Raw genomic sequence first — 12,800 nt, forward strand, 5'->3', positions numbered from 1 at the left:
TATAGTAGCTGGGTGACGTAGCAACAGTCACAATCGAGTGATGCAAGGACGAGGGAGTCTCTCTCTCCAGCAAGAGCGCATTTATTGGCTTTTGACTGCGTTAATTATACTGAGGCTTGTATGGGGAAAGGGGTCCTCCTCAACCGTTGGGTAGGTATTTCGGGCTTTGTGCCTCCAAAACACTTTTCTTCTAACGCCCTTTTCCCCCATTTCTCACCCAAACCATTAATAAAAGTTGCCTGTCGGTTACTAATGTCAAATGACAAATGCTATAAAGATTTTTGTTAATTAAGAAGAAACATAGTAATCTTAATTAAGAAGCAATCTTAAAATCAACAGGACTCCTAATCTTGAGTTAATTGTGAATCTTAATTATGTTTGTGAATTGATCACTCTGTTAATATACGTTAACCAGATTCTGGCTTTTATTATATAATTTTTTAAATCACTTCAAGTCTTCAGCCGACCAATGAACCATATCATGTGCTTTTTGACTCAGAAAGCTTGCCTATGCAGACAAGAAGGGAAAACAAAGAGAGTCAAATTAATAGCTGCCAAAACCCAAAAGACAAAACAAGCTACCAGTATTGTTTGGAACTGAAACGTGAACAACATTTTTCAAACTTGCAGATAAAAGAGAAGACATGCACAAGTATGCACCCACAAATAATACTTACTAAGCATTAAAAAATGGGGAACAGAGCAAACTCTGTGTAAAATATAAAAACTGGAAATATTTAATTTATTATCTACAATGTAGAAGTGAAAACTCAACAGATGAAAATGAGATTAAAGGAAAGAGGAACATATACCAGCTGAGCTCAAATTCTATAGCTGCATGCGAAAAAGCTACAAGCTGGTTCCTTCAAACATATAACCAAAAAATAAAAACAAAAGGGCTGTTAGGTTTCAATTTCCAGGAGAATCCGGGGATCTGTACTCCGAACCATCCCTCTGGTAAAAATCTCCCAGTACGGTAAAACTTTTTTTTTAAAACTTAATTTACGTCTAATTAAGCTTGATTCACCAAGGCCTTGGCGTCTATAAACGTTCCATGAAAGCCGTATGGAACCCTGGACTGTAATTTAATTGAAGCTTCGAGCTGTAAATTCATGGCGTTCACGATTTGAAGCTCTGATTTCCAAGTTTTCTCATCATGAACAAAGGAAAGAATATACCCATCATCTTCGGCTGACTCACAATTGTCGTCCCTAGGCAAGAAAAAGGGTTCCCCACCATACCGTCTATCACCGTAAATGTGTTTTTTAACCTCCCCAGTAAAAAGATCAACCTTGGCAAATCCCGACACTTTAGGCCATGGTTCAGCAATGGCAAGATAAGCGTACCGTGTCTTTCTTCCAAGCCGGTTCCGGTTCACCATCCCAGCTTCCAAGTTCACTTGCTCCGATTCTGAGATTATGGGGCGGCGAATGGACTCACCTGTCTTTAAATTAAGCCTAATTTCGGACAGCACACTCTTTAAACTCTCGTCACATTCGTTGAAAATAGAGTCGGGAGGTGTCATGCAAGAACCAATCACCACAACTTCATCCGATTCCGGCTCTTCCCAAGCGTTCCATAGATGAAAGCAGAAAGTATCAGGCGATTCAACCCATATAATATCCTTAGCATCACTTGCATTTTTAGAAAGAATCCCAAACCGAGACTTCTTGTTCTTGTCGTAAATCACAGGCGACCCACCGATAATCATTTCTTGTAGCTTGAACACCACTTGCTGATCAGGGATCACCACGAAATTCTCGGTGATGGCAAAATCATGCATCATGGTTGGCACGGGTAGAGGAATCTCGACATTGGGTGATTTTTTACCGTCGGGTAAAAACCTGAAGTACTTCAAGTAAGGCTTGTGTATAACATCGTAACTCAAAGCAAAGAGTTCCTTGGAGAAAGGATCAATTTTGGGATGTGCAATCATTGTGGATTTAAGTTGATCGTCGAAATTGTATCTTCCAACTGTTTCCAGATCACCTGAAGAAGTGATGCGCACGTGGTAAGGAAGATCATCTTCGGACATAGCTAGAAGTCGGTTATTGAAATAGACTAAACCAGCGTTAGCCACTCCAGTGCCTTGTTTGTGATCAACAAGACCAAAAAGCCCTCTAGCATAAAAAAGTAAAAGCCTGGCAATCCCTGAGTGGCCATGTAGTTCGCCAATTGCTTTAGGGAAAACAGGGCGGCCTAATTCTTTTTCTTGTAAAAGTCTTTGCGTCTCGGTAAAACGACAAGCGTAGCTGGCGTTTCCATTGTCAATGGTAACGGCATGTACCATACCGTCACCGTCAAAGAAGTGGTGGCCTGCAACGGGCTCAAATAAAGGGTTGGCGCCGTTGCGGAGATAAACGCCGTTGATGCAAGAAGGGATGGTGCCGTTGATGGGAAGAGATTGCTTGACGGGTTGTTCGGGGACTGGAGCAAAGTTTCCGGAGATTTGGACACGTGGGTCTGCGGTTTTTGGAAGTGGGTGTTGAAGCTCGCGTGAGACTAACGCGCTTTCAGCCATGTCAAGGGCCATAGCTGCAGCTTTTTGGAGGAGGTTCCACTGCGGCTGTTGTTGTTGGGGCTGGTGAGTTTTGGGTTTTGCATTTACGGGGGTTTCTTCCCTGGGGATTACGGGGTTTTGGTACGGTTGCTTTGGGAAATGGAGAACCGACGGAGAGTGCAAAGCTGAATGAATAATGTTGATGTTGTTGGTTCTTCTAAGAGTAGTTTTGTTGGGCTGCCGTTTCTTCCAGGAGATGGAGGTAGGGGAGATGCCCAAATCAACTGTGGAGGAGGAAGCAAGCGGTCGGGAAATCTGGGCTTTGGCCCAATGACCTGTGGAAAAAGCCATAGCTTTTAAAGGAGAAGGAAGTCGGAAGAGATTTTCTGGTTCCGGCGGTGCTCAAATTGCGGGCTAGGGAGAGTGTTTTGCGTTTGTTCGCTTGGAACAAGAAAGCATATAGTGAGAGAGAAGAGAAAGCGAGAGAGAGAGTGAGCTTTGGAGAGAAAGGAAGAGAAAATGGGGTATAAATAGAGTTGGGGGTGGGGGAGAGGGGTGAAAGAGAAGGGGATATATCGTATGGAGGTCCACCTCGGACACCTAAGGGAAGACCACGTGGTGGATACGTGCAAAGGGCACTTGGTGATTGTCAATTGCAAACATTTTTGTAGACTCACACACTCGTAGAGGGTCTCATCTCTTAAAGAGAGAAAAGAAAATTTATTTTAAAAAGATGCATCAGTCCGTGGGGCCAAACCCCAAAATGAAAATTGCGTGAGCCATAATTGGAGGGCAGAGGGTCCCAAAATTAGGGACCAATGAGAGTGAGATTTAGAGTCAGAGACACACTTATTCCCACAGAAAGGCGGAGAGAGTGAAAAATCAAATCAGTCTACTGTAAAACAAACACCCCCAACTTTTTTTTTTCTTTTCTATTTTTTTTGTTGCGTATTAAGCCATTTTTATAAGAAAATAAAAAAAATTAAAAACCCATTATAAAATCCAACTCCGCGTTCCTCCCTCTTCTTGGAGCACCGTCGACTGCCTCGACCCACGTGGCCTTTTCTCCCATTCCTTTCCAACCACGAAATCTTGGTCACATCGCATAGCCCCACACTCTCGGCCTCTTCAGAAAAGCATATGTTCATATTTTGCTCATATCCATGGCTCATCCATGTTAGCAATGTTAATAAAAATTTAATGCCATTGCCCCTTCTTCTCTATCAACAGCCAATCACTCCTCCCTTTATCTCCGACCACCACATTGCTAAATCCTAACTCATTCACCTCTGGCTAATCACCCCACTAAATTATTGTAGTCATTATTGTAGCCCCTGATATTTTCTTTGTCTCTCTTATTCTATATATATCTGGACACTAATAAAACCCCCTTCTTCAAGGTTTAGCAAATGTTTCCTTGTCTAACTTTTCAGCCGCGTATGGACCATAATGCTCATAGTCATGCATCTTTAGGTGAATTTGTCTCGAATTTGGTCATCTTCATTTCTTTTCTTGTTCAATTATGTCCACCTTAAAGAAAATAGAATAATTTTTTAGCAGAATTCTATTGAACATTTGTTGTTTCTTGCAGGTCCTTAGGTATGTAGAAGCTGTGAATTGTACTTATGGTTTCCTATCATATCTTTGTATAGATTAGCTTCTTCTTTTTTTGCATGCATAATTGTGGAATACTTTTTGTATTAAATCCTCGTAATAACAGAATCATTGAGTTACATACTGCAAATGTGCAGTTTAAGTATTTAGAAGAATACGGGCAAAGTTTAATTCCTATACGAACCCTGCCAGGTATACTTCCAAAACCCTTTTGGCTCCATTGCTCTCAAGTCGCAATCTTTCAAGCACAAAGTAGTACTCTATTTGGAGTCACTCAGTGTTGTGTGATGGGCAGTGATAAAAGGATGATTAGACTGCATGTTATCATTTTGCATATATCTCGTTGGCATTCCAAATATATAAGAGTGACATTCAGCTTTCAATCTTTTTCACCGCCTAATTTACCCTCTAAATTGAGGTTCTAAATCCTAACAATTAGACAAGGTCGGTCCTCATAGACAGAAACCAACTGTTGGGAGATTGTACCTATAGTACAATACAGTTGGGGCTCTCCTACCATCACTAGATGTATGTGATGTCCATTGGAGGTACGTAGAGCGGGTAATATTTCATTACTGTTGAGTTTCCTATCATGAAGATGTTAAGATGGATCTGTTTTTACCAAATGGAATATTGAAAAATTAAATGGAATAAATATCAGGCAGCAATTTTTTAAGCCATCGATGTCTAGTGCACTTATCACTTATCAATATCATATTAAATTCCATACCGAATATTTTCAATAGCATCCGCTATGACAATAACATCTTGATCGTTAGCCATGAACAAAATGGTCATACAGCTACTTGTTTAGAGGTCCCCCATCTGATCATAATCCATGCGAAAAAACGAACTCTTGTTGCATATGGTAGCATTCAAGCTGAAAGATGATGGCATTAATGCCTGTGGATGGAGGACGGCAAGGCTGGCTAAATGGTGCAATCGTTTTGGAGTTTAGTGACTATCCTGTTTGTGTTTGAATGCGGTCCTATACCAAGATCGATTTCAGATGCTGTCGAGGGCCAGCGGACAAAGAAGGATGAAAATGATGCCTAATGGGCATCTTTTTCTTCAACTTTCGATTGAAATGTAAGCCACAGTTGTAGATATTGGAACTCAAAGCAAGTGGGGTAAGATTGGTTTCCTGGATTAGGATTACCTAGTTTTTTTTTTTATATGTATATAGCTTTTTTCTCTTTTCACTTTTGGTGTTTCTTGATAAAGCAATGAATTATAAGCTGAAGAATCAAGAAATTAAAGGATGATTTCTTTTGATTTATTTTTCAAGTTTTTTCCCTTTATTGTCCCTTTGCAACTTATTCTAAAAGCTCTCCTCTCTTAAAAATATCTATACTAGTCAATTGGGGAGCAAGTGAAAGTTAGGTGCCTTAATTATATACAGCATTTGTACATCTGTTCAGATTGTCATGTTTCGATAGCAAATCTTTCATATGAAGATTTTATCCTTCTTAAACAAATTAAAAAGGGGATCTGCATCCCCTCTCTTTGAGTTCACCATACAAAGGGGGGGTTTCTAGTATACCCCAGTCACAAGTTACAGCCACGCTCTAATCTTTCATTTTATATGCTCTATAATCGGATTAATAGAAAAAGACATGCTTTCCCTAATGTCATGGATGACTCTCAAACAAGAGCGAGTGCGAATTTTATATGTTAATTTATTCAGTACCTTTATCATCTAATTTGAATAATAAATAGTCAAGACAGAGATGCTCTTTTTTGTTGCCCTTCATGCTTCACATCCTATTCTATTCTGACGTTTATTTTAATTAATACATCTAGATCTATTACTAGGAAAATGTATATGTTTCTTTTGGGATTCTATTGATAGTGAAACCACGCGATGCACAACTTAATTCTCTACTGCACTTTTCCTCTCTTTCTGTTATATACAAATCCATTTTCAACTTAATTTAGATAAGTTTGAAGGTTATTTTGGAGTATTTGAGTGAATAAATAAAGAAGATAGGGTCCAATTCATCTTCCAACTCCATAAATTCTACAATTGAATAACCAAGAAAAGAAGTTTTTAAATAGTAATACGTTGAAAAAATATATGTCCTAGACGTTTACAGATTTGCACTCACATTGGACATTGCCACCCTTATCTTAATTTGTTAATTATGTAATCTTTTCTACATGTCTACTACAAGGTAGGAGCTAAACCTTGCCACTAAATTTGACCAACCTAATTACCTAAACTTATACGGCAACTGGCAAATTATAAGCCTTCCATGGTGGAGGGCTGCGTACCACAAAAATGATTATTATAGTTTCTAGAAAATTTTTAAAATTTCTTTTAGAAAACAAAAAAAAAAAGGTTGAGTGGAGATAAAACCTAGCTAAATCTTCTTGCTATCGATCTCTTAAGGGTCCAGAAACAATTATAGGCAATCTCTATTCTCTAGCGTGTAAAACATGACGAATTCAATTTGCTTTATATATATATATATATGTATATTGCTTGTTATACTCTGTTCATGAAAGATATGACCAACTCAATATAGACAGAGAGCTATATAATTACATTTATCAAAACCTTGAACAAGCTATAACTTGATCAACAATGTGAAATTTAGAGTACTGCCTGGTTGGTATAGTGGAGAGCGGCGCCAATCGGTGTAGTAATCTTTATATTGTAATCTAACCATTATATATTAATAAGCATATAGAGGAAAGTGTGGAAACAAGGAATCTAACAACAAAGGAAACAGCATTCTCTATATCGATTGCTTGTTTTATAAAGTGATATGAATCCAAATAGGATCGCAATGAAGATTGCCTCGTTTGGAAGTATATATATATATATAATATATATATATATATATAATATATATACATATATTTATATATTAATTTGCTCCTAAATTTCTATTAATTTGGAAAGTATATTAATCTTTATTGATCAATACATAGCGTGATATTAGTTGTCAGCTGATGGTAATGATCATCTTAATAATAGAAATGATCATATTGAGTTAGGTTCAACTATTGAATTCGTTTTTAACTTAAAAAGGCAAGATGGAAACATAATCAAAATTAGAAATTGATATTCCATTCAAGTTAAACTTTATACTTTAAGAGTATGTTTGGATATACAATACAGTTCGGTGAGAGTTACTCTGTATCTTTTTTTTTTGTTCTTCCTTGCAAGCAGCCAACGTTATTAAGTTGGTATAATATTAATAACTTAATTTGCCGTTTGGTTACAATAACTCTTATGTCTAAGAGATGAAAGTTCGCTTTAGAAAGCTTGAAACCAAAATACAGCAGCAGTAAATGACAAACTTTCCTTCACTATACAGGCTGGAAAAAGGCCCCATTGCCTCACGTGATTACTGGAGCTAGCTATTCGATTATAACACAGACTTGTTCTATCTACTTTCACGACCATCATTTCTTACCACTTCTAAGGTTTACTACAATAATCATATTAATTTCACTATGTTCTTTAGACATATTAGTACTATTGAACATATTGATTAATTCTTAAATTCGAAACTTTCCAAATTCTATATACGAGAAAGATATTATAAAATTGATTAATTTATCTTATAGCACTACTTTTAGATCACATCAAACAGTTGTAGCTAAAGTCCCGGTAACTTGGATCATCCTTAAACAACATGAGAAAGATTGGATAAGGGCTAGTATTTTTGGAGGCAAAGATGTTGATAGCCAATATATATATAGCTGGGTTTTTAAAAGGGATAATATATAGCATAGACGAGTAGCCTTTCACTACTGTTTTACTTTTTGCTCGAAGCAATTTCATGTCATTTCATGCAAGTTGTGTAAATTTGTCGAGCACGAACAGCATGTTGTCATTCCAAAACCAAGTTCATAATTAGCTGCTTGAAAGACTTCCCCAGGGGTTTGGGGATGGGGCCGCCATGCCGTCAGGTAGGCGCAATTACAAGTTGCTTTTAATTGACCGATACTACAAAGTTCAAGCAACTTGCAAAACTTGCTGCTAATAATATATGAAATATATTTTGCTTCGAATCAGTAGGCAAGTAGTCCTAATATAAGATCGAATTTGGCCAATGCTTGATCATAACTCGGAATTGCTTTTTGTACAGAAAATTTCTACTGCGGTGAAACAACAAAAGAGCAGAGAGGCAGGACGACTATCCATTTCTGCATTATATCGAGTTGCTAGGAAAATATTGCTGCAACCCACTTGTGACAAAGGAATTGACATTTCACTAACCAATGAAGCATTCTCACAACCCATCTTATTGGCCTCTGACATTGACAATCCACCAAGTGTCTTCGTTACATGGGGACAATTGTACTATCTCCTGAAATGACACTTGGACTGATCAATAATGGCTTGTGATTTTGAGTTGTCTTTCTACACCATTAATACTAATCACGAAAATCAAGAGTATTAGTTCTTTTGCTAACTTGTGATCAAAGAAGAAAAATATCACGAGGAAAAGAAACGCGTATTCCTTTGGCATTCAAACTTTATGCTAGCAAAGGGGGCATGATGCTTTTCAATGTTGGATTTTGCTGACCACTAGCCTAGATAAGGCCTTGATAGATATTCCTTATTATTTGCTGAGAGTGGATTACCCATCATCGATGAAAGAATAGGATAGCTAATGTTATTGATACACGAGGCAGGTAGAGTTTCACATGGTTAGCACTGAAAATGTTTGTTTATTTCCCATAAAACATGATGTTGCCCGATCTTATTATTGGGAATTTGGTTTCTGCCCTTGCTGATTTAATCATCGTCGGTTATTGTCGTTATTAACGGTTGTCACATGGAATGCACAATCAAAAGAAATTCTTTATTACAGTAAAAAATTAGTTAGTGCCATTGTTAATGACCATTTGTTTAAGCTCTATAATAGCTAAAGTTATTCATTAACATTAATGGCAAATTTGGAGGAGTAAAGTTATACATAAATTAAACATTGGAGAGAAAGATAAACTTCTAAAAGAACCTACTTACCATGAATGTTAAGATTTGAGTCATATAATAAATTATATGGTAGTAGGTCGAACAAAGCTTTGCTGAGGAATGCTTTTGAGCTTCTAAGTCAGTTCTAAGTAATTTCTGGTTCTTTTGAGAAATATAAATGAAAGACCTTTGCCTAGATTCAATGATCCTTGAGAGAGCATATATAAATGAGGTCAAATTCATTTTGTTCCAAACTTCTCATAGTAATTAATAGCTAGACATGGCCCAAGTACTAACTAAACCACTACTAATCCTGAAATTAAAGTTGGCTGCCATCATTATTGATGGCTGCTAGCACATGAAATGCGCAATCTGTAACATGAATGAAAAAAATCTGGCAGAATTGGCATTGAAAAATATCTAGCTATAGTGCATCTTGCAGATGCATTAATAATGATTAGTGTAGTATTTCTAAATTGCATTGAAAAATATCTAACTATAGTGCATCTTGCAAATGCATTATATAATAAAGATTACTGTAGAGTATTTCTAAATTATTTATTTTCTCAAACAAGATAAATATAACCGCATCATCAACCATAGGTGTCGGATTAAAATATAGATAAGCATAAAGAAGCATACTCGCACAAAAACAAAAACAAAAGAAACTTAATTAATCGAAACATGAAGAAAAAAAAAATACAGTGATGGATGCACAAGGAATACTGGACTTACAACTATTGGCGCTCAACTCCACTTATATATCTAAGCTTGATTCAAATTTCAGTGTGTTAATAATCCTTGACTCACTTAGCTCATGAGGTTAACTAATTAATTAGTCAAATATGTAGTTCATATTAATATGACAAATAAAATTTTTAACTAATGTTTTCTCTAACTAAATGGTTGAGATGCTATTTTTGGATATCATAGGAAGTCTAATGGAAGAAGGGGATAACAAAATTTTAGACTTTAACCCTCAAGGAAGAGGAAAATAACTATTAGAGCAACTTTTGATAAGTAATAATTCTAAATTAAATATGATGTCGTTTTGAGAATTTCATATATAATTAAATAGTTGGATAGTTGAGGTACCATATCTACTTAATTTTATATTTTCATTAGATTATAAAACTTCTTAACTTTTTTCAGCTTAACTTCCTTGTCCATCAAGAGAAAATGGTTTCTACACCCTTTAAGATGTCAATTCACCCTTTATTATTATTATTTTTTGTTATCTTGTTTTCTTGGGCAAGTCTATCAAATAAGGACACAATGATCTCATTGGACAACTAATTAAATAAAGGTAAACTAAGGAATTCTACATCATATGGAGAGATAGTTTACTTGTAGGGCTTGATGATATGATTAGTCAGATTAATATTATCGTTTCTTTCTTTGGTGAAATGGTTTGGCAGGTAAGATTATGCAAATCAAAATGTAAGTATTTGATAATTGCCAATTGACTAATAGTTCCTTCTCTAAATCCATTTCTTACTCCATAGATTATTGAATTTTTTTAAAAGCCCCCAACACTTACTAGTGAATAATGTATGGGAATTGGGATACAAATCATGTGGTCCTCCTTTTCTTTAATCCATTTCTTTAATCAATACTATATTATAGATAATAAAAAAATATATGGTACCCAAAAAGAAAAGAAAAAAAAAACCCCAGGCAATTCCCTAACTGATCTGACTGACCAGAAATAAACTATCAACTGCCATACCCACCTAATTCTATCACCCATTTTTCAAGCTCTCAAATGCCATATAAATCTTGTACACAAATTAAAGGCAAAATGCCATAAGATTTAATTATCTTGTTTTTCTATGTTGACAAAAGGCTTATCTAATTAAAATCTAAAGATGAGCTATTTGCTTTAGAAAAAAGGAGGAAGAAAAAACTGAGATAGAAAGAGGAAGTAAATTCTAAAAGTGGGTAAGAGGGGTCCTCCATTTTCTCCTTATTTCTTGCTATTATCTTAATTACTTTCTTGCTCTTATGTGCATGCACTGGTCAAAAGGGGGTCAAACTCTTCTAGAAAATCATGATCAAGGTATGTGTGAAAACAAAATCCATCAATTAGGTATAAAAGTATTGTTTCGACAAGGGAAATGAGAAGAAAACCAAGCCAATATAATCAGAAGACAATATATAGTCAAAGATGAGAATTAGACAAAGGTAGGTTCATAAAGAAAGAGAGAGACAGAGGTCCATGATGGGATTGCGTTTGGTAGCACATGGTATGCATATAATATGGGGAGAATGTGAGGTAGTTGAATTCTTCATTTCAAAGCATAGCATCTTCCACAAATGGGACATTCCAGCAGAAGGAATAAAAATCAAATCCGACGAAGCTGCAAGATTTTTTTTTTCTTAGTTTTTCATGATTTATGGTGGAATCTAATGTGAGGATAAGTGTGTTTTAAACAATCACGCAATATTCCAACCAAGAGTTTTGCACGTTATTCCTTAAAATTTGTTTTACTACTATTAGTACTATACTACTTTTCCATCTCCATTCCATCATTCTTCAAATTTGCTTTCTTGGCTAAGTATCCAAGAGATTTTCTTGTCCTGATACCATGAACCAGACCATTAATTTGGTCTTCTATTGCAATGGGAAATTACACATCTTATTAGACTATGATTGGCCTTTTTCTATAAAAGTGATCCTCCAATATTTCAAGAAGTAGGTCAGTGGAAATAGATATATATAAAACTTTCCGTCAAAGGGTAGGTCCTAAATTTCTTTCCAATTTCCACTCATACTGAATTTGATCAACAATGTTTTTTTTTTTTGAAAAACGATTTCATTAACACTAGAGCTCTTGTGCCAACCAAAGTCTCTATGCTATTTGCTAAAAACTTCTTTTGACATATGATAACTGGCCCGTGCTTCACCATAACTCTACAATTCCGTATGGAACTATTCAAAAAAGAAGCTCAACTATACAGCAAAATATGACCCTCTGTCACTCCCCTGTAAGTAAGTGACCAGTACACGGCAAAAATTATAACCAGCCACTTTACCTAATGTTCTTTACAATTTGCACAAAACCTGCATGATCAACAACGTTTGAACTCCAAATTCAAAGCAGATTTTGCAGTTAAAATATTAATCCACCTTATGCGTCTTCATTAATTCTTGACATAGAGGTGTTTGAAGGACGCTAAATCATGTATGTGTGAGCAATGAGGCTGATATAGATAATAACTAGATAGGACATATTAATGACAACTTCCTTGTAATTTAACAATATTCAAAATCCTTATATTAGCCTTTCACCAATTTTAGCTATATATGTTTGTCATCAAAGACATTGGTTCCCATGCATCTGCATGTGCCCCATGCATTAATTCCCGAGTTAATATTTCAGGAGAAAAATGTGTGAAAGATTCTTACAATTTGCAGATTCAGCTTTATTCATATCTCTCCATGGAAAAAGCATTCCATGCATATTGAGATTCATTCAAAGTCAGTCGTGAGCTTATCTGGAACAGCCAAGTTGCATCCCAGGTAGATCGACTAGTCCAAGTCAAGAGCTTACAATGCAGCACCCCTTAGCTACAAAACATTCAAAGACGGCCGGAAGTTTCAATTAAAACCTTTCTGCCCTTTTTCGCAATACCAAAATAATTCAATCCAATCTCCACTTGTTAACAAATGATCCAACTCTATTATTTCTTCTCTTCCATGTCATGTTATCAACTTGTAACTGTAGGGCTTTCGCTATCAATCTTATT

General features: G+C 36.1%; 1 protein-coding gene across 1 annotated transcript; it reads right to left on the bottom strand.

Annotated features, from left to right (window-relative positions):
* Positions 715–3,006, bottom strand: LOC18596487 (probable 9-cis-epoxycarotenoid dioxygenase NCED5, chloroplastic). The gene has a single exon (XM_007024996.2). The coding sequence runs from the start codon at positions 2,849–2,851 to the stop codon at positions 1,013–1,015; it is 1,839 nt and encodes a 612-aa protein (XP_007025058.2). The 5' UTR covers positions 2,852–3,006; the 3' UTR covers positions 715–1,012.

This window comes from Theobroma cacao, chromosome 6, assembly GCF_000208745.1.
Source record: "Theobroma cacao cultivar B97-61/B2 chromosome 6, Criollo_cocoa_genome_V2, whole genome shotgun sequence".
Lineage (NCBI taxonomy): Eukaryota > Viridiplantae > Streptophyta > Magnoliopsida > Malvales > Malvaceae > Theobroma > Theobroma cacao.